The sequence below is a fragment of the Ranitomeya variabilis genome, chromosome 6 (genome assembly GCF_051348905.1).
Source record: "Ranitomeya variabilis isolate aRanVar5 chromosome 6, aRanVar5.hap1, whole genome shotgun sequence".
Taxonomy (NCBI): Eukaryota; Metazoa; Chordata; class Amphibia; order Anura; family Dendrobatidae; genus Ranitomeya; species Ranitomeya variabilis.
In genome coordinates this window covers 44,322,405-44,349,523 of record NC_135237.1, presented here as the reverse complement: position 1 = coordinate 44,349,523, position 27,119 = coordinate 44,322,405, and the positions used below count along the sequence as shown (strand labels likewise).

Here is a 27,119-nt window from a genome sequence, read left to right as displayed (position 1 = left end):
CATAAGTATTTTTAAAAGCCAAAACCAGGAATGGGTTTTCTACAGGAAAGAAGCACATTTTTATTTATTTTACATTTTTTCTTTTCCATAATAAATTATATTCCTGTCTTGACCTTTACAAATATGAGAGCACAATACTGAGCAAAATACTGCAGTATGAAATTGGCATCCCAAGCACCCACATAGGGACAGACTGCTTGTAAGATTTTTTTAATTGTAGTTTTCACCGATCCAATGTGTTGGGAAAGCTGAGTTGGTCGGCCTCAGGGTCCTAATGATATACCCTTTTGACATTTGACATGCTGTTTATTAAAAAAAAAAAAAAAAACAAAAACAAAAACAACAACACACAACCAAAAGCAAACATTGTATGAATACACCATAAATCAAAAACACACTATACAGCATAAAACATGGATTAAGTAAAAAATAAAACGGACAAGTGGTTTGCAAAAGTAATGATTTAATGACTATAAGCAAGACAAAGCAATAGATTTGTGCTTCTTCTGCAGACTGGAGATAATGAAATGATTAGCCACGTGGGTTGATTTTTTTGTCTTTTTTTTATCAGAACAAACTTTACACATTTGTAAATACACATGGACAAAATAAAAGTAAAAGAAGTCAAGATTATGACAGTGGGGAAAAGGGCAGTAATTCCTGTTACCTTGCTTTCTCTAAGCAAATTTGACACTGCTTCATAAATTGGGCAGATTATGTTATGTAAAATTACCAGAATTGCTCCCCACCTAGGTTTTAATTGAAATATATTTATAAAAAAAAAAAAAAAATCAAACAAACAAATGCAGTACCATTATTGCATGACTTTAGATGCAGAATAAAATCCTCTATGCTTTACAGGGATTTTTCGACCTGTGCCTATAAAGCACCTGGGTAACTGTATGTAGTGAGGGAAGTTTTACCAATCATTTCTGAGTGCATGAAACAAAATCTTCATTTATAGTATTTATAAATATATCATACAATACTGTCTTCCTGTTATGTCATATATACCAATGTGGCATTTTACAACCAGCATAATGCCAACTGATTCTTACAAAAGCGAATCACTTAAACAAGTCAGAAAAATAAACGGTAGTACCCGCTTTTTAGACAAAAAAAAAATTTTTTTTTAAGAAAAAAAAAGACGTCTGTCTAAGGTTTTGATCGACTGTGCAGAAACAGATGAACCATTTGATGCCGGATGAACTAATCAGGTATCCCTCTCATTCCGGTAGCAAACAGGTCTTTACAGTAATGCCAAAATAGAGACCAGAAAAATCATGAAAGCTAACAACATTATTCACTATTCACAGTGAAATGGCTACATAAAAGAAGTCTATGTATTTTCCTTTTGGTAGGATGATAAAGCACTTGGATTGAGTAGATGACAATGCACTCTAACAGTCCACAAAACACCAATAAAATAAGATAGATTGTGGCTTAATTTGTCCATAGAGAATTATATATCCCAAGGTCACACACCAATTCCAAAGAAAATGGAGTGAAGTCCGGAGCCCTCATCAATATATCAAAAACATTTCAGTAATCCTCAGAATCGAACATTTAGGAGTTTAATCCAACCTAGCCAATGCACAAAGCAGGACAAATTTGCCATGTCCAAAAGCCACAAAAATATCCCATTAGGTTACATTTAGTCCAAGAAAACAGGCTCTTCACCATATGTATGTAGCTGAAGTTATAGCCACATCGGTAAATTTCTTGTTATATCCAGCAAGCCCCATTTTATAGCTTTCATATTTCTGGTAATCCAATATGAGTAGGTAAATTGTCAGTCTTTTTCGCCATTAAAATATCCAGGTGGGAAAAAAAAAAATAAATCACTGTCAATTCCAGCAGTCATCACTTTGGAGTTGTAACTACAAATTAAGCAATTTGGACATAGTCACATGTATTAGCATCCACAACGCTTGTAATGGCATGAGTAGGTTTATAGATCCTGGCTTGTGTATCTTTCAATAACTAAAAGCAGTCATTTCAGCCAGACGAAGTGGCCGCTGATCCATTCAGTGACATTTTCCTTGCTCTGTTAGTGAAAAGATTCTGGTGGTTGTTAGGAGTGGAGCTGGTCCCATTTATGGTGGTGGAGATGTGAGGGAATTGTGGGTGTGGAGACTGGACTGGAGTTTTGGGGCTTGGCAAGCAGGAGGAAGTGGAAGCCACTCCACATGCCGGGCTTCCTGCTTTGTCACTGCCAGAGTCACTTTCCAGGTCTCCGCTTATGTTATTTACTCTGTCATTAGGGTGGCTGATTTTCATTCTCTTGCAGGTGTGTCTCACTCTGTACTTTAAAGGAAGCGGTCCATTCTGTAGAGTGAAAATAACCATCAGAACTGTCCATCAATGTTTACAGTCCCACTTAAAACATGCCCTTTAATCAGATGCTTACCCTTCTCCAGGTGTATATATAAGCGATGTCCATTAATGTGTAATAGTCTTTTAAGGCTTCCTCTTCATACATTACATCGATCTAAGAGAAAAATGCAAATTCACATGGTCACCAACGTTCTCTTTACTGTTTATGTATTCTTCATAGAACTGACCACATGGTAAACTGGTTGTAAAAAAAAATAAAATAATAATTGCATGCCAGCAGATATCTATGACATAAGTGTTTTCTTGTCAAAGTGGTTGTCCGATCAGTAAATATTGATGACCTACCCAAAGATATCAGCTACGTGGGGAGTCCGACAAAAGGAACACATCAGCTGATACAAACGCAGGCGGCGGCTGGATGTAAATATTGGAGCAGAGCAGCACTGTGCAGCGGTCACTGCCGGGTACTGCAGAACAGCTTTGACTGACACAGCTGCTAGTGCAAAAAGCTGACCCGTTTCACGTGTTTGTCTACACCTGGCCGCAGCTGGGTGTGTTTGACCCCTACCGATCGGTGGGGTTACAGGGTGTCCGACGTTTTTCTGACCTGACAATGTTAATAATATAAGGATAGGGACATTACCTGAAACGTAGTAGGTATATCCATTTTACTTCTAAGAAACTTCCGTAGGTGCATCACAGTCATGGCAGCAGGACAGCGCAGATACCTCTTATCATTAGCCTTTTATGAGAAAGTATAGAGCAGTTGAGTTCCACTGTAATTTATCCAATTTATTACCAGTAGAAAGTTTGCCTCGCGTTTTTCTACTAAAGAACTACAGCTTAATTAACATAGAATTAACATAGAAACTCCAGCACAGCCCTACTCTTCATGGCCTGAGGATCAGAAACATATACACATATGGACAATACCTCTTCCTTTGATCTCTCTATTTCCCGACTTCCTTTACGATCAATCCTGTTAGGAAAGATGTACATGATTATATGACCCACTTTATGAGAAAATGCTTAACATTAGGCATTTTTTCATTAGACAGTTACCTGTTCTGATCAAAGAACTCAATGGATAGACTGATAATCTCATCGTCTGTGATGATCCTCTTGTCCTCATCTGCAACCTCTCCTCTGTCTTCATTAGAGCCATTTGTCACTATAGAAAAAAAGGATAGGAATTGTTTGGACCGACCAGTGGAAAATTGAATGACTTAAAGGGCCACTGTGGTGTTTTTATTTTATCCGCCACTCTGCTGCCAATCAGTAAGGGGTATGTACCGATCACTGTCTTCTGCTGTTTCCAGAGCTGCTCCGATCCTCTCGTGCATCATGTGACCTCCTCATCCCCAGATTCAGACTTCCATTAAGAAAGGTCCACAAAGAATTTTGTTGTGAGTCGGCAAATGACAGTGATCGTCTTGTAGCTTGTAGAGAGGACCGGAGCGGCGCTGGAAACCGCAGAAGACAGCGACAGGCAAGTATTGTAATGCACATATTTTACACACATTGCTGATCGGTTACAGAAGGGGCAATTAAAAAAAACATCGAAGATTAGTAATTAGTAATTTATAGTATCAAAACCAGCACCAAACATGAAACGGCTAATGAAACTACTACAAACCTAAAATAAGCATTTAAGAGATTTCAAGGATGAAAAAAAAATAGAAACTGTAATAACTGTAGTAAATCAAGTGTGAATTCTTACCATCTGCAGAAGGATGATCTGCATAAAAGTCTCTTCTCCGTTTCATTTCATCTGTAAAAATATAGGTGATTTTAAATATGTCTGGTTTATGTGTGGATTAATAAGACATCAATAAATCAATATTTAAATGCCTACTTTTGAATAATCCTGGTACCAGCTTGTATACAATATCTTGAAGGGTTTTGTCTGCCCTAAAAAAAGGAAAACATTCTAAATAGCTGGACACATGACAAAGACACTTCATCAAAACGGGAGTTTGACCATCGCTGTATGATTTACATGATAAAGTCGGCACAAAAGAGTCCTAACAATCACAGTTCAGTGCTAGGTAGACAATGGACTGGGTGAGAAAAGAGGGGGCTTCAAAATCAAGTATTATACCTACCTTATATTCAGCAAGGGTCTAGTCTTATGCACCTGGACATCACAGATAGGACAATATTTGCTTGCCTCTAGATAACGAACGATGCAGGTTTTACAGACTGAGGACAATGAGATAAAGTAAGGTAAAAAACTATGTATCTATAACCCCAACAATCCAAATATAACATTATAATTCGCTTGGGCACGTTTATTACCCTGAAGCGCAGTTTACCGCAAATATAAGGATCACTCTAGGAGGATGTCAAATAGTCATTGCATCTACTTACAGGAATGGAGACACTCGATGATGGTTGTGGCATCTATAAAGTATCCACCACAGAGCACACACATCAAATGGGGGTTGAGCTCGGTAATTTTAATCCTGGTTGTCCGATGCATGGTGATAGAAGAGTGTTCTATCTCTGTCTGAAAGAAACAGTCAATAAGTCACAGATGGTAAATCTAGCCCCCAAAAAATGTGCCCACACCATTTTGCCATTGTATAGAACATGGAACGTGCTAATGGGAAGACAATGTTCCATTACTATAGACGATGTTGGAGAAAATAGGAGATAATTTTAGCTACTGCAAGTACTTTCAAAGTCGATTGAGAATCACAGAAGTGAGCCTTGTACTTTGCCAGTGCTCAGAGGTCCATAACCAAGAATGTTTAATATACAAGAGCAAAACCAGACACCAACCAGACAGCTTATTTCACAAGAAAAAAACAATAAACAAACAAACATGAGCAGTGATGGTAAACTTCAAGTCTCCATGTACTCACAACGTAAGACAGAAGAAAAAGGAGATGGTCTACCCCAAAATCAGAGCAGGGTTTATATGAAGTCTCCACCCTTAAACGATCGAGGAAGCAAGACTCTGGAGCTGCCAACCAGGAAGACAGAGTATTGATGAAAGAAGCACATTGCCGTGAGCTGGTGCCCAAGCTACAATCCTTCCGTTACCATAGCAACCTACACTTACACTTGGCATTCTGCCACAGCCTAGAGATGGGGAGGAAACCCAGCAGTGGAGTTACACGAGGTGCTGTGATTGTAGGTTGGGGTAGCGTCGAGAATTTTTTGGTAAGTGGGGGGCAAGTAACTTGAAGGGTCTATAGGTACCAATAAATCCCCTTGCGCTCGATCAAATTTTGAACATCTCATGAATTATATATTCATGCAGGATCCAAATTGGTAATAGCTTTACAGTAACCTAAAATAATAGTACATCTACTTGTGCAACCAACTTGTGTATAGTGAAAAATCACAGATAAAACTCGTTACTGACAGGAGGAACCACAAGAATCAATTATACATAATTATCCTTGTCATATTAGACATTGACTAATCATAATGGGCAACTTGATTATGATTTGATAACCAAGACTGAGCTGGAGGGAGAACATACATATAAATGTCCAGAGGAAGAGCCTAATAAGGAGGAGTATAACAACTGAGTGATTCGATGGCACCTAGAAGCAAGTAAAGCTTTACCTTCTAGGAATATACGGAGAATCTAGAAAAACAAATACAGTGCAGCGATCTCAAGTACAAGAGGCGGGGGAGGTGAACACACGAGGGGAAGGAGGAGGAAAGAGAGCTGGACAGGAGGAAAAGAGAGAGAGAGAGCAGAGAAACCGAGAGGCACCCAGCGCAATACAGGGAAGAGACAAAGAGCAGAGAGGGAGGGAAGGAAGGCGAAAAATCACACCAAGTGCCGGGGTCACACACAAGTCTCCATCCACCCTGCACGTAGTCCAGGATGGGGATACATGAAGATCCCCCACGTTCAATCCAGCAGGCACTGGAGAAGTGTCAGTCTCAACCTTGTTTATATTCAACCAGAAATCTGCGCAATAATCTGCGCATTTTGCATATTCCAAGGAACACCGCTCTGAAAAGTTCCAACTATTACCATTTGAAACAAACCAGAAGCACTGTGTCCTGGCAAATTGAAAACAAGGACCTTGCAACGTAAATAACAGACAAGGAATTTTACTTTTAATCGAGCTAATTGACTGCAACACAGTCACAAGGAGTCGGACTGTGGTTATTTATTGCTCAAAGGGAGTATATTTCACTAATAATTTTGTAATAAAACGTCCTGGTCATTTGTGAAATGCAGAATCCAGTTCCTACATTTGGAAAGTTTTTGTTGAGCAGGGGTCCGACAAAGTATTAAAGCCACATTAACTGTTGAAGAGTAAAACCACGAAGAGTACTATACAAAGTTAGGTAGAAACTATTGGCAACACGCCGCCATCCCTGCACCTCTTTGACACTCAAGTAGTTACCTAAGTCACCTGAGCAATCAATATCTCAGCACATGTTCCTTTCACACACTACCATAAGCGAGGTATTAGCTGTCAGCTTGATGGTGAATTGCCACTGTTCTTGGGCAAACAACCTTTCCAAGGAAATAATGTTATAGTTTTCTTTTTTTAATTTTCGGTTTGGCTTAGTTATCTATGGGTCCAACTTCTGCACGTACTTGTTATAAAAAAAAGAACGTTGTATTGTTACTAAATGTCAGATCATCTCTTCAAAACTTTCAAGGTGAATTAAAAGTTAGTCGCAAACTGGCCTTATATTTAGACGAGGGCTATTACTTCAATAAAAAGGCAATAGGATTCACTAAACCTAAATTAGTGGCATCAAATATATCGCTTTTACAGATAAATTGCAACATGCTAATAGAATAGTATCATTACCACTATTCCCCTAACAATAATCATTATAGGATCAACGTGTACCCTAAAAAAATCCTATTGTTACATCACTTGCAAAGTACACCTGTTACCATGATCACCTCAGCTAAATCTATCCTCTCAGTCCCTGTTCCATGTACTCATTTGGCATGATTTCTAAACTATACCATATATAACAACGTTTGCTAAATTAGCTACACACACACACACACACACACACACACACACACACACACACATCATCCTATCATAGAGACATGGATATACTGATATCACACAATGACATGGCAGCTTCATCAGGTGTCAGGTTGGCCAGTACATGTATACATTAGAAAAGTGACAGAACAATACATTATATGTATTTCTCTAGATATTGCTATACTCAAAAATCCACAAGATGCAGACAGCGCTATATGCAGAAATAACAGAATGTTAAATACAAAAAGTTTCCAAAGGGCCTATTTTAACATAAACAGTATGGGTAGATTACATAAGTTCTTTGTATAATGAGCTGAACATCCAAAGGGTTAGAGTGCAGAATGGTATGCAATCTGTATTCTTCATACACACACCCATTGAAGTTATTACGACCCTGTGATAGAAATGGCTAGGAAAGCTTTCTATCGAGTATTTTTCCAAGGTATATATACATATTTAAAAGAAACCTCTATCTAAATATCTGAATAAAACTCTTAAATCACTCAGATATCATAAGCTTTGTTTGTAGAGATATAATTCCACAGGTAGAAAAGCTCATGTTTGCTTTAAGACACCCCTGCAACACCCGACAAATGCTCCAGTTAGAATACATAAGGTTAGGTGGAGTCATCACTGAGTTCTAACTTGTGTCACTCAAGTTGTTGCTCTCTGGACCACAGTGCAACGTAGGATCAAGACACAATTAACTATTTGTCTTAAGAGGTTTTATTTTAACCCAAAATATTTACGTTTCACAGTTGTTATTTTTATTTTTTTTTTTTAAATCCAAGTTCCAGACAAGTGACCAAGGGAAGGCCAACAAAGCCTCCCTGCCAGTGGTGGTGATTTAATGTAAAAAACTTCAGAACCCAAACCAGCAGAGCTGAAACACCAAGCAATAGCAAGCAGCACAAAGCATGTACAGGACCCAACTATTCACACAATCACAAGAAAAGGCATCTCTGTAAGCAGTCGTGATTAAACAAATATCTATCACCAAGACAATACAAATGTGTACATAGTATTCGAGTGACTAAATTACCAGGGCACATGGCAAATCGAGACCAAACTCATATTGCAACCTGTTCTACACATAAAAGATTCACAATAGTGCACGTTAATCTATACCCAGACAACCCCCTACAGTCACCTCTCGGATAGAACATAGTGAAGGTACACAGAACCTCCATCGGGGGGGAAAGGGGTGCAGGGTGAAAGGTATGACATAGGTTATAAGGGGTGGGGGCATGCTGACATGGGGTAGGAGGAGAGGGGGCATGTCTACATACGGAGGTTACAGTGAGAGCACCACGTCTCAGATTGGGCAGCACATGAGCAATCAGACGATGGCACCTCTGCTCTCACGTGCTCCCCTCTGCCCACACCACCCCCCAAACACCCTCTGCTCCCCACAACTACCTGTGTATAACCCCTTTACCGAATTCCAACATTCACACCCCACCCCCATCACTCCCCCTCCTCTTTATTTACGTACAACCAGACAAACACCCACTCTCCCCCCTCCGCCACCACATATACCAACCCCCCACAGATGTAGGCGCCGAGAGCGCACCGAGCACGTACCGTGAGCTTCTCTTTGGGGTGGCTGCTGTTGCTGGGGGGTCCGGGGACAATGCGGTGTCTGGGGGGGCGCTCAGCGGATGAGCAGCAGCCCAGGGGCGGCCATCTTGAGCTGATCTGCAGACGCTGTCAGTGCAGGGACTGCGTTCATCCCCCCTTCTCCAGCCAAAGCCAAACAGAGGGTGGGAGGTCCCCTGATACCTCCCCGGCTTCCTGCGCTCTGCAACCGTGCAAGCGATGCCGCCTCCTGTCGCCGGATCCGGGCAGATTACACCATGTTCAGCGCTTTGTCCTGACTGCCTGCTTCTGTGCACGGTGCTCCCTCTCCTCCTTGTGCACAGCCTGGCCCTGCAGCGATTCCTTCTCTCCCAGCACAGAGCCCCGATATCGCAGAACCGCTCTCCAGACTCTCTCCCTGACTGCCCGGACACTCTGCTCGCTGGAGCCTCACACTGCAAACTGACACCGTCCCCAAAATGGCTCAGAGTCCGCCCGCCCCGCAACGTCACGTGGTCTCATTCCTTAAGGGCGGCCTGGGAATTAGTGTACACACTGTGCACACTCACATCAGCTACACACTCTGCTGTGCGCACGCTTCTCATGATACATGCACGGTGTGCAATCCCTGTAGTGTGCACACCCATGGGATCTGCTGCATGTACTCAGCTACTGTACACATATGTGCCAGACACTATTGTATCATCTCACATTCCTGTTTAACTGAAGAATAAGCCTCTATCTATCTATTGTCTGTCTATCTATTTATCTATCTATCTATCTATCTATCTATCTATCTATCTCTACAAAAAAAGGTATTCACCATAAATTATTGTTATTAACTTATCACCTATGAAGACGTGATCCAAGGAGGCATTGGGAGTGGACAGTATATTCCATGAATTTCTATTTGATGACCCGACATATATATCTGGGTGTATTCGCCCACCTATATTTCATATATATACACAGATAGATGCCAAGTTGATTAATTTTCGGTATGGAATAGGATTGCGGAGATATAGATTTATGTGAGAGACAATGTCACACAAATATAGTAACAAGAAAATAATGAAGTAAATCTAGATGCAGACAGAACAGAAATGTATATACAGAGCTGCAGCCAACACTGGTATAGCCGTGTCGTGACAGACTGAAGAGTGCACAGGTTTATAGTCGTGATATATTTCGCGTGAGGTATATATATGTATACATACATCATACGTCTCGCTGGAGACATACATGAACAGAAATCTTCATCACAGCCCTAGTAACGTCTTTAGGAGGCCCGTGTATTTGCTGGCTGCAGTTACAGATGTATTCAACTTCCAGTGAGAAACCTACAAGTATACATACAATAGCGGAGGTGGTGGAGGGGCGTGTATACACCGCGCGTATTAATTGATTGACCGCTGCGGTTACCAGAGGTTCAGTGACGTATTCTCAGCGCAATTAGAGTGAGATTAAAGGTATAAACATATAAATGTGTGTGTATATATATTTATCAGACATATACACGTAAAAGTACAGCGTACTCTCTGATTATATTGATGTAATGTATAGTTACTGGGTATTTAGCTATAATTATAGTCTACTTTAGCGATATACCCACAATGGACTAACTGGAGAGGTAAATGTATACCCCGTGTATAGAGGAGTGCAGATATATTTTTTATGCATTGACTAAAGTAATACGGTCTATACGCACAATAAAGTACCTGGTTTGCACAGTGTGTAGAGAATAATTGGACGAGCTTCTTATAGACGCACCGACAGTACTAGGTAACTAATTGTATGCAGACAGAATGGTAGGACAGTGACTAGTCTTCAAGAAATGTACACACTTTTCTAGAACTAGATGTGACCCTGTGTGCTGTATAAATGCACCGACAGCCTTGCAGTGCAGGGACCGGATTATGCCGTTGTACTAGAGAGAAAAGACCTCGGTGCCCTTAATTAATATGATATCCAGCTAGTGTAGTGATGATGGATGCAGATATAACTGCACAGAGAAGCCTATATGGATAACAGTAGGGTAAAGCATTGACACAGGAACAAGCTGTGGGCAACTCAGACTCAAAAGTGTATATAATATACCCACAGTATACTAACCACAATGAAATTACAGCCAGACGCTCCATGAATATGTGAAGTCTGGTAACTAGACGCATACCTGCAATATACTACATATCCATAGTGCACTAACTAGGTGCACGAATTATATGGAGAGAGCAAGTAGAGCTGCAGAGTGCTGTGATGTATGGATACTGCAGGGAACTGTACCAACTAAAGGTGTAGGTACAGCTAGTCTATATATATATATATATATATATATATATATATATATATATATATATATATATATATATATATATCTCACCAGCGAGGTGCGGCAGAAGCTACATAGGTGTTCAGAGTCCTGTGCCTTCTTGCAGTTGTCGCGATATCACACTGCAGGGCTATTACCCCATCATGTGAGAACAGGATGATGATACCTTTGATGACTGTTGGGGATATGTGCTGTATGGGGCGAGGAGCAGCATTGTATGTGTCCATGGCAAGAAGAACTATACAGCTGTCTACACAGATTTAGTTCTGTATTGTGCACAGCAAATGGAAACAATGAAAAGTAAGTCTTCACATTCATGAAGGAGAACTACTGTATAGACTATGTATACATAATTGCAGGAGGAGAACATCGAAGTTTACACCGAAGTACACAGAGCTTTATGTCTATATTCAGACCTGTAACAATGTTTTAGCACTAAGGAGTGTAGCGTGTAGCTATAGCACCATGCATAGATTTCTAGTTGACTCTTTCTAGGTATCTATCTACATATAAGTCTGTAACGCATAGTCAACCATTTTGTAGTTTATTAAAATATTTATTTCTCGCCTCTCTCTCTATATATATATATATAATCACGAATTTATGTATAGTGCTTATAATTTGTATGGCTATATAAATCTATATGGTGTTGTGGTAAAACAGAGGAATGCATCACTTAGGCTTTGTTCTCACGTTCAGTATTTGGTCAGTATTTTACATCAGTATTTGTAAGTCAAAATCAGGAGTGGAACAATCAGAGGAAAAATCTAATAAAAACATGTGCACCACTTATAAATTTATCACCCACTTCTGGTTTTGTCTTACAAATACTGATGTAAAATACTCACCGAATACTGCTAGCGTGAATGTGGCCTTAGACGAATCTTTCAGAATAATTTATATATCTCTCTAACTTTCCAAATGTGCAAATAGTTATATAATTCCATGGCAGGACAAAGGATTTATTGCTCTAGGAAACGATGCAATTCTTCTACTGGATCCCAGATCTCTCTTCACCACACAGTGCTGTGATCTCACGCTTCTTCTGCCTAGGGTGGTTGCTGGTGGTCTGTGACCCCCTGAACAAAGCACCGCCCGTCCAGGGCACAGGGCTGTGCAGAGGCAGGAATGTGTGCCCCACTGTGGGGGGAGTATTGTGGATTACAGGAGAACACGAATGAGGCAGCTCGCATCTCAACCACTCTCCGTGTATATTGTAGAAGCTTTCCCCGCTAATTCACTAGAAGTTATATTGTTTTATAGCTACGTATATTTCTGACTTTACTCCATTCCCCTAGGTAGAAAGCACACATGCAAAAATAGCATTTAAGTTTCAGAATGAAACGGAACAACAGAATATTGACTATAAATTACTTTTTAATATACTTAGTACAGTAACAACGTTATTGTTATTATTCCAGTATAATCCAGGATATTAGTTTTTCGTATAAATCCTGCATATGTGTTAAGAATAGGATAGAGTTTGTTTTGGGTTTCAGTATATAGAATGTATTTATAGCATTTCTGTGCAATATTTCAGTATGGATAAAAAGAAAAATAGTAAAGATAATTGTTTAGCTTGTAGTCTTTTTTTCCACAGCCATCAGGACTGCTGCATTACCCTATGCATGCATCTGTGCTTTGCACACACTGAATGACACCACAAGAAGTTTCGTAATTGATTTATACGGCACCACTGATAAATATCAACTGAGCTAGGGGAGAAATACAATAAACCACAAAATCTGCTTTCATTATATTTATTTTTGTGCTGACAAATGACATACAAAATATAGACAGAATATATCCATTCCGGGAGGGATTTAGGTGAAACATATCTGCAGGAAACTGTCATTAGCAAATGCTTCACAAAATGGAATTAGTAGACAGTAGATATTAGTATTCAGAATGTAAAGTTGGACAGTATGGTATGTAGGATGTCAGCATCATGGAATGCAACAATAGTCCATATGTAACAAAATTAATTTCTTCTGTCGATTTGGGAGATTCTGCTGTCACATCTGAGATGTCCTTTCCAAACCTTTGGCTGCATCTTTAAGTTTCCCTACCAAATCCTACAAAAACAGCAAAACAGCATTAGACACAGAAATCAATTATACACATACATGAACACGCGCATTTAATATGTGTAATTACTGACAATAAAATCATATTTATCTGCGATTATGGCTGAAAGCAGTTTTTCATGCAAACACAAAATAGAGAAGTATTTCCTTGATACTTTTTCCTAATTTTTGGATCTATCCCTAGCTCTGGTTGAAAGAAAAACTGCATCATAAATTCCACATGATGGTCAAAATGAAGCCGGCTTCTTCACACTATTGGATTTGTTCATTCCCACAGTGTTGTAGCTGAACCAAGCTCTTAACAAAAAACATCAAGTAATATTGAATGAAACAAGTGTGAGAAACCCATATTAGGGAAATAATAATGATACACTTCAGAACTTTAATAATGTGAAACCCTGGTGAGATAAAGTTACAAAGCCGAGACAACTATGCAGTCCAGCCACATGTTTCTATAATGGCAAGTAATGTAATCAATCATGGACATATATTCTATCATCTCTGGCGCTGCTCATAGCCATGTACTAGGCTTTAATAAATACATCACATTCTTGACAAACAGCAAACCTTGATAAGATTCCTTAAATACCAGGTAATCTATCAGGTGCACAGAGTCTACAGGCATGGAAGTTTAAAAGCCACGGATTATATAATTGGCTAACTATAATGATCAGCTTTATCTTACTTTTCTTTTTTAGTTGGGTCTATACTGTGAAAATTTATCACGAATACTCATTTTGCAATATATGACACTTTTTGCAGACATAAGATATACATATATGCAAGTTTAAATATACCTGTAATTGCTCCATAGAGCAATTAAAGCTAACGTCCTTGGCTTGGCTTGTATCTGGAGACTATAAAAACATAAAGCAAGTTTTAAGGAAACATTTTTGAGAATTAAACTATATTACAAATTTCAGAAGAAACTATTTTTACCTCTAAATTAAATTTCACCAAGTAGGAAGGTCGGTGGGTTTTGTACAACTGATTAGTCTGTAGAGGAAACCAACTGTTTAGTTACCATATATGTGTGATTGCATTAATGTATATATTATATATATATTTACACACACACACACACACACACACACACACACACACACACACACACACACACACACACACACACACAATCACACAATCACCTTTATTTCATAAGCAAGACTCCAGGAAACATCCGACACATGTGGGGGAGTTCTACCAATGCTGGGTAAATAAACATTCACTAGTTAGAATAATATAACTGAAATCTAAAGCCAATCTGTATAGAGATAGGTGATGCCTGAGCTCGTTCTGCAGTTAGAAGACACTCACTTTTCTAGTAGAATTTCTAGTGACTCTCTGTGTTTCTGGAAAATAACACAGACTGATTAATTGATGCACTAAATATATGAGAAACAAATATAACAGCATAATAAAAGTAACCAAATGCAACAGCACAATGAACCTGGTATTCTGTCCAGAAATGCTCTGTCCTCTCCTTATCGAATTTGCAGTCCTCCAGGAATGTGCTGTTGGAACATGAGCAATATGAAGACACAAAAGGATGAAAATATAATTTTTTATTCCCCCCTCCTTCTCCAAAGAAAAAATATGTATATGCAGACATTATACCTGAGAGCTGCTCTGTCTATAGTGTTCCTCACTGCTTCAAGTATAAACATAGTAGCTGCAGCCTGACACTCTTTTATGTGACATGGGGGGATGTGCTGAAACACTGTGTCATCTAGATGAACACAAACATGCAGGGATCAATTAGGTCACAAGATACAAGAATCGTCATCTTCATCAATAGAACACAGTAACAAATGTGTATAGAAATTTTAATTTCACCCATTCAAATAATAAACATTTAGAATAAATAAACAAGCTAAGAAACATAAGATTAGTAAGGTTCTGTCACATGAATGGTTTATTAATCCAAAGCAAATGAAATAATTATACCCTAAAAAAGGAACAAGGGATATCAGGTGCAGCATCTCTTGCAGTGTGTTCTCATTGTGAAGCCTACATACATCTGTGTTCCGCTGCCATTACTAGAGCTGTGCTGCTGATACGTTATCTGTAACACTGGTAAATGAGCAGTTTCCCCCAGTGTCAGCGCTAATGAGAGGCCATTTACAGCAAGACCAACATGCACACAAGGTACAGCTCCTGGCACTGCATGCAGCCGCCCACAACTAGGGACACACATTCCTCTTCACAATCACCTACTAACAAGTCACAACTAAGATCCACACATCAGGCAGCATGTGCCCACCCACAGCCCCCCATTTATACGAGCCAACCCACCTGACGTACAGTGTTAATCCCTGTCATAGAGGTATGAACACAATCACACAACATATATAGACAAATACACAGTATATGCAGACATATATATTTATATAAATCTATGTGTCCACAGCTTAGTAACATTCATACACCATGTATGTATCCATTAATATTTTATATCACTTGACAAGCAAACAATAGCGATGGCTCTGTACATTCACTTACAGAATGCAGTGACATGGTCTTGCTTATACTATTGTGTGTCTACAATTGGGCTTCAGCAAAGCCGATTACATCTTTTCACATAACTATAAATTAAATTACAATGTGTATTTAAGAAACTATTACCGATCGATAAGAGGACTGAGAAACAGCTAAACAGCAATATCCACTTTTATTTCATCTGGATCACAAAGGCCAGCCATACAGTATTTACAATCTATGTTCAGAATAGTAAAGGGCAGACCTGTACACATATCTCACATACATTTATAGCTGAAGAGACGTGAGACAAGACCTATGAATAACACACATCATGAGATGAGTAATAGAATTAGTTCTGTACGATGTCACAGTTGTCATTAGGCTATAAATAACCAGAATTATAGTCTGGGTGTAATGTTACATAATTTACCAAGTTCCAGCATGTTTTTTTTTTTTTTTTAATTTTAAAGAACGGATGATGTTAGAAAAGAAGCCAGGGCCAAGAAAGGAAATAAAGGAACTCATCATTACCAAGTTACAACGTTGGAAGTGTAAAGAAAATTAGCAGTACAGCTAATTAACCGGTAACTGGACAGCACCCCAACCCCTGCCAGCACAGAAGCCTACCCCACACACAGAACAAGGCAACTACATAGAAATCAGTTTTAGATGGAGACAAGACCTAAACAAAAACACCATACCTAATGCAACTAGTGATATAAAAATAGTAACTAATAATGAGAATATACAGCAGTTTATATCAAGATAGAAAGATAATATCAAGACAACATCCAAGGGGGAATATAACATTAAATCAATGAATGAAATGACAACATTGTAAATGTTTAGAGACTCACTATTTGTATATGATAAGAAGAAACCAGATGATGATTTGCTCTTAGCCATCTGCATTATTTCTAAGGTTATTTATTTAATCTGATTTATTATAGAACTTCTACAACATATGAGGACAGTAAATTGGTTGGAAGAGGATATTTATGTCTTTGCGATTCCATGTGCAATTGTGTTATACATGAAGAAGGAATATCACAATTGTTACTCTATAAAAGGCCCTGTAGTTTATAATGATCATAGGGCAGGAGACAGATAAATAGCATTTACATTATAATTTACCCTAATGCATATATTTAAATTAAGACGTGATTTTTTTCCCACATGACTGAATACAAACATAAGGGAGGAGCAATTCATTCAAACAAGAATCAGAGTTAGCAATGATCTACCCATCTATACAGACTTTTTATACACATACATTATTATATTATATAGTGGGTGCAAACTCTTTGCAGGTGATATTTACCACTGGCTTTCCAAGCACAAATTGAGTTTGTTTGTATTAAAAAATATGCATGGTAAAACAAAATGCACAGAAATAGTAAACTGTTTATTCAGCTTTGATTATATTGACATAATGGTAAATTACACTCATACACAAAACAACCAAAGAATTTGAAGAAAATAAATCATTAGTAATTGCGAATATCCACTATAGAAATAAATAAGCTAAGTACTAGTTTGGCTGGTTTGTCAAATGTGTCCAAGCCCAGAATGACCCAGGATCAATTGAAAAAGAAAAATTTAAATAAATACAATAAATAAATAAAGTTAAAATGGCAGTTAAAAATGTAACCATTTTTAAATGAGTTTTTTTCATAACCAAATATAATAATTATTGTTAATGATTATGGTCTTTAGATTGATTCACTTATTCACTGGTCCAGTGACAGTTGCAGATTCTTGGCAAATTGCAGCAGGTAATTAAACAGGTTTTATCCAAGTTACAGGAACCATGATGAAAGGTTCCCTATTTCAACCAATGACAATAACTACTTTGTATTTAATCTTTCAACAATGAACTCAATATTATAATTTAAAAGTAAACATCCGGTCCCCAGCTTCAGCATTTGTGATAAAATTCAACATAAGGCCAAATTCACATTGTAGTATTTGGTATACATGCATTTTTTGTCTCTTTAGGCCGCATTCACATACAGTATTTAGTATTTGGTCAATATTTTACATCAGTATTTGTAAGCCAAAACCAGGAGTGGGTGACAAATGCAGAAGTGGTGCATATGTTTCTATTATACTTTTCCTATGTTTGTTCCATTACTGCTTGTTACTTACAAATACTGATGTAAAATACTGATCAAATACTGAAAGTGTACAAGTGTCCTAAGGAAGACTGAGGATCCCTAGTGTTATGAATTATAAGGCCTGGGCAGGACAAAGCTGCAGTTTTTTTAGTTTTTGAGAAATCTTATGATACTTTCACACCCAAGAGATTTATTGCACAAAGATCTTCTGATGTCCTATCCATAAACCTGCAGCTCAAACAACCCCATTCAGAGAAACAAAACAGATTTTTAGCAGTAGAAATGTAAAAAAAAACAACTTCAGGTTGTAAATATGGTCTCATACCTCTATTTTTTAGAATCTATTTTTTTCAAAACAGCACTAAGTTGGTGAGGCCTAGTAAATAAATATAGAGGCTCCTAATATGGAGGGAGTTTTATAAGAAATGTACTTCATAAATGTTTTATTTAGGCTAGGGCTACATAGCAGCATGTTTTGCTGCTGAAATCTCAGTATGACATTGCATCACTGGATTGGATGCATTATTGGATGTAATGATTTCCTATAGTGATGCGCTGCGGCCTACGACTGCGATACAGAATCGCATGTTTTTCAAATGTATTGAATTTTCTGTCGCCAATCAAAAGTCGCATGCGACACGCTTGCCGTAGACTTCAATGCAAGTTGTACAAGACATGTGATTTTCATGCGACTTGTTGGCAACTTGGCTGTTTTATTTACAGCAAAATCAGAGCTCTAAACAACATTTTTTTTTTTAGAGAAATTCTGTTGTGGGACAGCCCCAGCAATATGTTCTTAAAGTATCTGTAAAATAAAATAGACATATGCAAATGGCCAGAGCTGAGATATTTTTCTCTAATGCTACATTTCCCTGCTGCTGTTCATTTACTGCCCCTAACCTCTATTAGCATTGTCTAATCCATTTTTCTCCTTAGTAACAAATGAATTTGTGTATCAGTAACCACACTGTTATTTTTTATATCATGGGCACAATATCCATGGTCACCAGTAGTTGCAGCTGTGGTCTTTCTTATACGACTTCCTGATGGGCTCATGTCAGCATTGCTCAGTTATCACATTATCATTGTGTAATTCAGTTGCAAAATACCCTATGCTGACTCCCAAAGGCTGATGGATGATAGCGCTGCTCCACTGTCATGGTCATGTTTCACAAGTGTACTAGTAGGGAACAAACCTGATATATTTATTCATAATAATTCATACTACCTTCTTTATGCAAATTGCCTCTTCTGAGAAAAAGAGGACTTAACTCTATAGCGCCACCTATTGGAAGTAGCGATCCTACAGGTCACAATCAACCCTTTAACGAGTCGTGCAATATGACTTAGGATAAAAGCCAAATCAGTATCTCAATTCGCAGAAACGGTGTTTCGGGCAGTTGTATGTGCAGAGTATGTCACTCTCCATAAGGAGAAACGTTACCCCATAGACCCTACTACCTTCTTTGTATTTATATCCATCTTTATTCCCTGTGGTTTTTTTTTTTTTTTTGGGGGGGGTCCAATGCTACAGTTATGTTTATACTCTTACTTGTTGTATCAGCAGGAGAAATTATTATAACATTTTTCAGAATTAGCACCTTTGTTGGTTCTACTTGGACCAAGCAGCTCTCTGCCACTTCCTCTATTGCACATATGGAAGGTCATTAAAGGGGTTGTACAGGTGCGTAATAAAGCAACACCTTTCTGTAATGATGTTCCATCTACAACAAGTGGCCTCTGCAGGAATATCGAGGTGGATGGCATGAGCCCACTTTTTGACTGCAACCGCCATATATTGTAGACCAGCTATCACTGCTAAAGCCCTACAAGGGCTTCAACAGGTGAGATTATTACAAGAACAACCCCTTTAAATGGGATAACTGCTTTATCTTTATTTTGCTCAATGTTTTGAGGACATGAGTTTTGTAACTGTTACAGCATATTCTTCTGCCCTTGTTCCTGTTCCCTTCATCACATACTGAACATCTCTCCTATCCACCAAATGACTTCTGATGGAGGAGAATGTGACTAGACCTGTCCACCAGCCTCCTCCAATAGAAAGACAGCACACATTGCAAAGCTGATTTTTAATTGGAGGAGGATTCATTTTGTGAACAGGATAGCTGTGCAACCAAGAGGAGCACCTCTAAGTCTATGTTCCCAAAATGAGCTTTTAGTGAGTTTTTGATGTTATAGATTTTCTGCACCTATTGAAGTAAATTGGACTACTTAATTTTTTTACATTCATTTTTTGACTCTCTAGGCCACGTTTTCTTTTTTTTTTTTTTTTTTTAAGAGATTTCAATCCATTTTATTGCATTCACATATTGTCCCTTATTTTGATCAATATTATTCCTCCTCCCTGTTATCACTGAGATAAAATGGACTTCAGTGAAATATAAGGCTTTTCATTGCAAAATAATCCATCTATACCACCTGAGAAACCAAAATCCCAAAAGTTCTTACAATATGAGAAAACAAACACAAATGACGCATGTTGTCGCGTGGTTACATACTAGACCGCCTAGTTGATATTCCGATACAATCCAAGGCTTTTTAGGTTTTCTAAACATCATGAAAATGCAAAGAGGGCAGTTTTATGTGAGCAACGGGGAGATGAAATGTCTACAGAAGACTTTCTCAAAACTCTTTATCTTTTTGTTTCATTGAAATATGCTTTAAAGGCGTTTTGGGGACTTTAATACTGGTTTTCTATCCTTCTTGACACAGCGCCATACATTGTGTTGAGGCTGTGAATGATACTTCAGCTCCCCCCCAATTTAAAATTTGGACGCATCCTGGAAAACCTCTATTTCTATCTCTTCATCAAAGGTGCATAACCAAGAGTCCAAGACCATCCCAGGCCCCAGGAACAAAATCTGAACTGCACTCAGCCAGAAGCAATGCCCCGATGTCTCGCTGCATGTCTTAGCATCTATATTGTCCAACAAAAGAAATAGCCCACAGACACAGCAGGGCTTCTCCCAGATCAGAGGAAATTTAAGTGTAGATAATGTATACTCACAAACTAGAGTTTTTTTTTTAAAAAAACAACGTATATACGGTATATATTTACTTGCTGATACCCCAGAAGAAGCCTAGGGAGATAAACTTGAGTTCAGATGATCTTCCTTAGATGCCCCAGAAGAAGCCAAAGGAGAAACTTGAGTACTGCTGTTTAGACTTTTATTGATGCCCCAGAAAAAGCAGAAGGCTAGAATTGAATTGGCATGATCCAACCTTGTTCATGTCCTGTAATAAGCCCAAGGCAAAACTTAGGACTGGCTGATCATAATTTCTTGATGCCCCTAGAAGAAATCATGGGAGAAATTGTTTCAGGATCATCTACCAGAACTTTGTTGATATCCCAGAAGAAACTACAGGCAAAACATGAGTTGGGCTGACCTCACTTCAGGAGAAACTGAAGACAAAACTTAGGTCTGGCAGATCTGACTTTGTTGATGTCACAAAAAAAGATGAAGATGAATCAGATGATTCTGACTATACTGATGCCGTGGGATAAACTGACTATGTCATTCAATTCGGACTGATCTGACTTTGTTTATTGCTGTCACCAAGAGTCATTAGCATTTCACCCCTGCAGCCTGGAACGGACCCGGGCCCCCGATTCTGGATATCCAGAATGCAGAAGGTCTTTATTATTAGGGACTGCCAACAGGCTTCATTTCTATAGATGCCAAAAGAATTGATGAAACTACCCATTTCTTTGCATTGTTGATGATTATTTCAGGCAATCTGTATGTAAAGACCTTATGGAAGAACTTTAAAAATAAAACATCCATGTAAAGTGCAGCATAAAGGCACATGAAAATGTAAGAAGTAGACTAAAACTAATCATATTAGCAAATCACAACTCCTTCCTGAGATATTGTAACAACCACTGTAGCTGAAATGAACAACAACACTGCAAACTGCATCACTACATGTAAACTCAAGGTATAAAGCCTAATAAAATGTATATAATGAGAGCTAAGCGTGGAAGATAGACTGGCACAGTCTATAAGGCACAGTGAACACAATCTAAAATCTATGGGATGAAGAATCACATGCTGTATTGTATGTAAAGGCTTTGGAAATGATCGATAATATATTCATATCTGATATAATAATACTATAATATGATAAGTGATGAAACATGCCAACTATTAAGTCATAGATCATGGCAAGATGGCAGCTTCAGCCATGGAAAAGTTGAGTTTCTAGAGTCATTCGTTGGCCAACGATGATCTCAACATTGATGTACTTCAACTAAAAATGTCATTGATAACAGAAATTGAGATTTGGAGCGGCATGGAGCCAATCTAGTTTGGATTCATTTAGCAGTCGGTAAGGATTAATGGCCAAAAGTTCTGACTTTATTGACTGGATTGTCAGACTCTGAATCACTAGCAACCAATCTGTTTCACATTACTCAGGTCTTTGTCTCAAGGAAGAATTTCTATTAAACTTGTGGCCAGAGAGAAGGAAGGCTTGGCCCAACCTCGGCATATCAACCAGGCCATGTCAATAGTCTACACTTAGAAGAAGTATTTTGGCAGAAGATGATTCTCAATGGTTTACACTGGCCTTGATCTCAGTCACATTGTCAAGTCGGACAATGATCTCATGGTGGCCACATTGGTGGACAACCAGAGCTGGGGAGACTACATCCTTGGGCACGGCCACTTCCAACATTGTTGGCCACTCTTACACATAACTCTGAGGAAAGCAAATTATTGCTACAGATGACCGCAGCTTCATGACACCATTTTTGTTTCTCGAATTAAATCTCACTGATCCTATAACGTTAATATTAGAGACCGGTGGGGGGCAAGGGCACGGCACTATGGGTTGCAAAGGTGGCAACTACCTCAAGACCTGCTACAATGAAAAATAAATACGCATTGAAGAATTATTCGTGCAATGACCTACTAATACTTTCACCTGTATACTGGGTATAGATACTAGGCAGAATGACATGAAACATGTGAGCAAGCAGGTGGTGGTCAACTCCAAATTTTTCCAGAATTGTATGCAAATCTTTACATTTATGGAAACCTGGATGATGAGATTGTGGTTGACCTTGCTCATTTTCTTTTCAAATAATTTTTATTGTATCTTTTGAAATTTAGTATTAACATGCGAAGATAGTCATATAATCAGCTCTCAAGGGAATAAGGGTAAGGAGAGGGAGGGAGGTAAGGGAAATGGGACTGGGAAAAGGTAAGTACAACTTTGTGGACACGCTGTCCAGACATAACAGAATTTGATAGTTATTAACAATTTTAACAGATTAACATATTTTATCCTCACAGGTATGCGGTAACCACCATCTTTTCTTTTAATGCGATAAGTTGGAGTCTACCTCAACCCACTTCTTCCATTTCCTATCATATTTGTTATAATAATTGTTTGCTATTGCGAAGTTTTCTTCATATGTTTTAAGTAGGTTAATTTGGTCTATAATTTCGGTAAAGGCCGGTAAGATCGGATTTTTCCAATGGAAGTCTATAATTTGTTTAATTACGAGACAGATATGAATTATAATAGATCTCACATTTGTTGACCTTGCTCATTTTCAATAAGCTGTGATGCTGAGGGACTCTACATCATATAAATACTTGTAGTTGACGTGGTGGATATCTGTTAGGTGGGCTTATGTCTATGATACATTTCGCACAGCCGAGTCACAGGGGTTTCCAGGACTGAGGTTCCACGTTGTGCACAGTAGTGGTCAGCACACACTCGCTCGCTTTAACTGAACGGCTTCACCAGTTTCATAGCAGCGTAGTTCGGGAACGAGTAAAGGAAGATTCCAAGGAACAGCAGCAAGATGAAGAGAATGAGGAACACGAGGATCAGACATCTGTATCTCCTCCACAGGATGTACTTCAGAGTCTTGTACGGAGATGTAATCCACAAGAACGAGGTCTCCGGGCGCTTGGGGTCCTCCAGCTTGGGGTTCATATTTGGTTCATCTCAGCCATGCCCTGCCGGCCGCTCCTCATGCTCTTGTTCATTGATGATCTCTAAAGTCATTTCTATCTTCCCAGCAAGGATCTTCTGGTCTCCGTCCAGACCCGCACATGGCCACCAGCCCTTCACTGTCTTCTGCTCAAACAGAGAAACAACTTTTCCAGCAGAAATGGACTCATCCAGCAGGTCCAAGCTGCATTTTTCAGCAGTTTTGGCAGGTTTCGGCATCCGGTTCAGATCCAGCTGTACAGAACATGTTTTGCCAAGAATCATTGCCTGCACCAACTGGATCTCCGTAAGCCATGGAAATATTGCTGTCAGAATACTCAAAACCATTGGCGTCATCATTTCAATGTTGTCCTCCGTGGAGTCTAACACCAATCCTCCAAGATAACTGAAGTAAACTAAGCTCCAAGGGTCAACTATATCTTCACGGGACACAAGCAGTAGCGTAGCTACTGGGGGGCAGAGGGGGGGGGGCCATCGCCCCGGGCCCTGTCACATGAAGGGGCCCACTGGGAGCCCCTAGGCAATGTTTTCATGTTCAATATTTTATATCAGCATTTGTAAGCCAAAACCAAGAGTGGGTGAAAAATGCAGAAGTGGTGCATATGTTTCTATGAGGCTATGTTCACACTTTGCGTTTTTGCTGCGCTTTTTCCCGCAGGCAAAACTGTTCTCTTGGCAGTAAAGAAGCTGCTTACAAAAAGCAGGTTTTGCTGCATTGTTTGCTCCATTTATGTTGTCTCTTGTGCATGATGCAACTTCCTTAAGGTTTTTGCACCAAAAACACAGCAAAACCCGATAACTGGATTTTTTTCTGCATTTTTGCACTTATTCATTACTTAATATGGGTGAAAAAAAGCTGTAAAAATGCTTAAAGTGACATGCTGCAGTTTGCAAAAATGCAGCAGTTTTACAAATCAGTCAGGAAAAAACCCAGTGTGTGTGCATGAGATTTCTGAAATCTCATAGCTTTTGCTGGTACTGTAAAATGCATTTTAAAATTTGCATAAAAAAAGAGCAACGTGTGAACATAGCCTTTTCCTTTTCCTCTGGTTGTATGCCAAAAGCAGCAGTGGAACAAATACTGATGTAAAATACTGGGCAAATGCTGCCCATGTGAACGTGGCTTTATGGTCTGTCATGTTTTAAACAAAGCTGCTTTGTTTTTTATACTTCCTGGTATTTGACTTTGACAAAACTTTATTGATACATTCATGTGCGGATCACATGCACTTTATATGTGTTTCCGCACAGGAAACAAGAGAAAATTACATGATGCAGATTTGAAACATGCACCACAGGTCAGTTTATGCTGAGTAAAAAAAAAAAGGGACGGTCTTTAAAGGGGCTGTGGAAATATAAAGACACACCTCATGTGCGTATACACAGGTCTGCCACTTGTGTCTTTGAATGCATAGTGGAGATGGGATTTCATAAAATCCCCTCCACTATGCTGTAACATCTGGACGCTGAGCATTGGAGGCTGCAGATGTACGCAGCATCCAATGCGCAGAGTTTCCTGACCGTGGAAACATACCGTAAGATGCACAATAATGCACCAAAAGCTCATCTTGGGTACAGCTTAAGGCTATGTTTCCACGGTCAGGGAACCTTCAGGATTTGCTTTGGATTGGACGCTGCGTACAGCGGCAGCGGCCAAATGTTACAGCATAGTGGAGGGGATTTTATGAAATCCATTCTCCACTATGCGTGCAGGGCTGCATCCAGCAGCCCAGCGTAACCGGACATGCGGCGCGTCTTTATAGACCGCAGCATGTCTATTTATCTTGTGGAGACGCTACGTCTCCGCAAGATAAATAACACAGTCTATGAATACGATGCGGTGATTCCGGATGTGTTCAATGAACACATCTGGAATCACCGCGCGTACAACAGGGGGCAGCGTTTTGGGCGGAGCGGGGTATCCACTGCGTCCAAAGTGCAGGGAAACCTGAACGTGGAGACATAGCTTAATGCTTATGTATTAGTAAGCGGTGAAAAATAATCTTCCCCACACATTTGATAGAATAAAGCTAAAGTGATCAGCCCCTTTAATGTTTTTATCGCACACTTTACAGTTGTAATAATTCAGGAGAGACATCCCATCAGCTGCCCACATCAGGGAATGTCACATTTTTATATTTGGAGTTTTCCAATAGACTTTTAATTGATGAAAACTTTCCAAATCTGTTTGTCAGTGAATTGAGTGAGAGTTTTCTTATTGACATCCAGAGGCTGAAACCACAGACAGCCCTACAACCTCCACATAGATCCCTGCAGGTAAAGTGTGACAAAGCCTGTCAGCTTCTGGACGTTACCAACGATGCAATGTGTGTGGAAACAATTACAGAGTTCTAGTCTTTTGTTCCACAAACGTCACTTTCGTGTCCAATTGTTACTTTAGAGGTGACAATGTAGCAGCACTTGGTGCACAGAGCTGGTGATGTCCGCGGCAGCCAATCAGCGTCCAGCCTGCACTTAAAAGCGGCGCTGGGAATGGTTGCCCCGGGCAGCAGGCTCGGCCTCTCGGACAGGGCAGTTACAATGCAGCGGCCCCAGGTTTTGTCTTTTCGGTAACCGTTCCCCTGAGATCCAGTAACAGCAGCGACCTGCCCCATGCTGCTGGCAGGCTGTGTCCCTCCAGCTGCTGCTAGGCCGGCCTGTCACACCGCTCCCCTCCCGCCTCTTCCCGGTCGCCTGCCAAGAGAAATGCCGCCGAGCGCTAAGAAGGCGAACAAAAGCTTGCAGCAATGTGGAGCGCACAGTGCGGCTGCCCGGCTCTGCCCGCACAGCTCCCCGCGGGCTGCACAAAGGCGGCTGCAGCAGCCGGCCGAGCCCCTGCCCCCACCCTCCCTTACCTAAAGCAGGATGTGCGGCCTGGTCCGGGCTCAGGCTCAGGAAGGCCGCCCGGAGGACAGCACCGAACGCTCTAGGACTAAACTGGGCCGGATCCGCTAACCGATGCAATCCCCGGAGCGAGTCCTCCGACAGCTCCATTGTGATCGAGCGACCTTCTACCCCGCACCACGTGACCACACCAGCTGACAGCGACTCCTCCAGCTTGTAGCCAGGCGACTACAACGCTCAGCATGTCCGCTTCTTACAGTGAAGCAGCTGGAGAGCCACAGTGTGCAGAGAATTGTGGTGTAATGTAGAGGGAGATTGATCAAAACCGGCAAGGACTCGCTGCAGGCTGCTGTGTAGGGTCTGTCTT

The 27,119-nt window shown here is 39.8% G+C and overlaps 1 protein-coding gene across 1 annotated transcript; it reads right to left on the bottom strand.

Moving 5' to 3' along the window:
* Positions 1-31: 31 nt before the first annotated feature.
* On the bottom strand, positions 32-27,119 carry BMI1 (BMI1 proto-oncogene, polycomb ring finger). The gene is made up of 18 exons (XM_077271633.1): positions 26,764-27,119; positions 14,940-15,051; positions 14,773-14,836; positions 14,640-14,674; positions 14,471-14,531; positions 14,262-14,318; positions 14,120-14,179; positions 13,255-13,310; positions 5,056-5,128; positions 4,708-4,846; positions 4,443-4,539; positions 4,193-4,248; positions 4,058-4,108; positions 3,400-3,508; positions 3,271-3,316; positions 2,981-3,079; positions 2,411-2,491; positions 32-2,328 (listed from the first exon to the last, which is right to left on the bottom strand). The coding sequence occupies exons 1-18, from the start codon at positions 26,900-26,902 to the stop codon at positions 1,999-2,001; spliced, it is 1,665 nt and encodes a 554-aa protein (XP_077127748.1). The 5' UTR covers positions 26,903-27,119; the 3' UTR covers positions 32-1,998.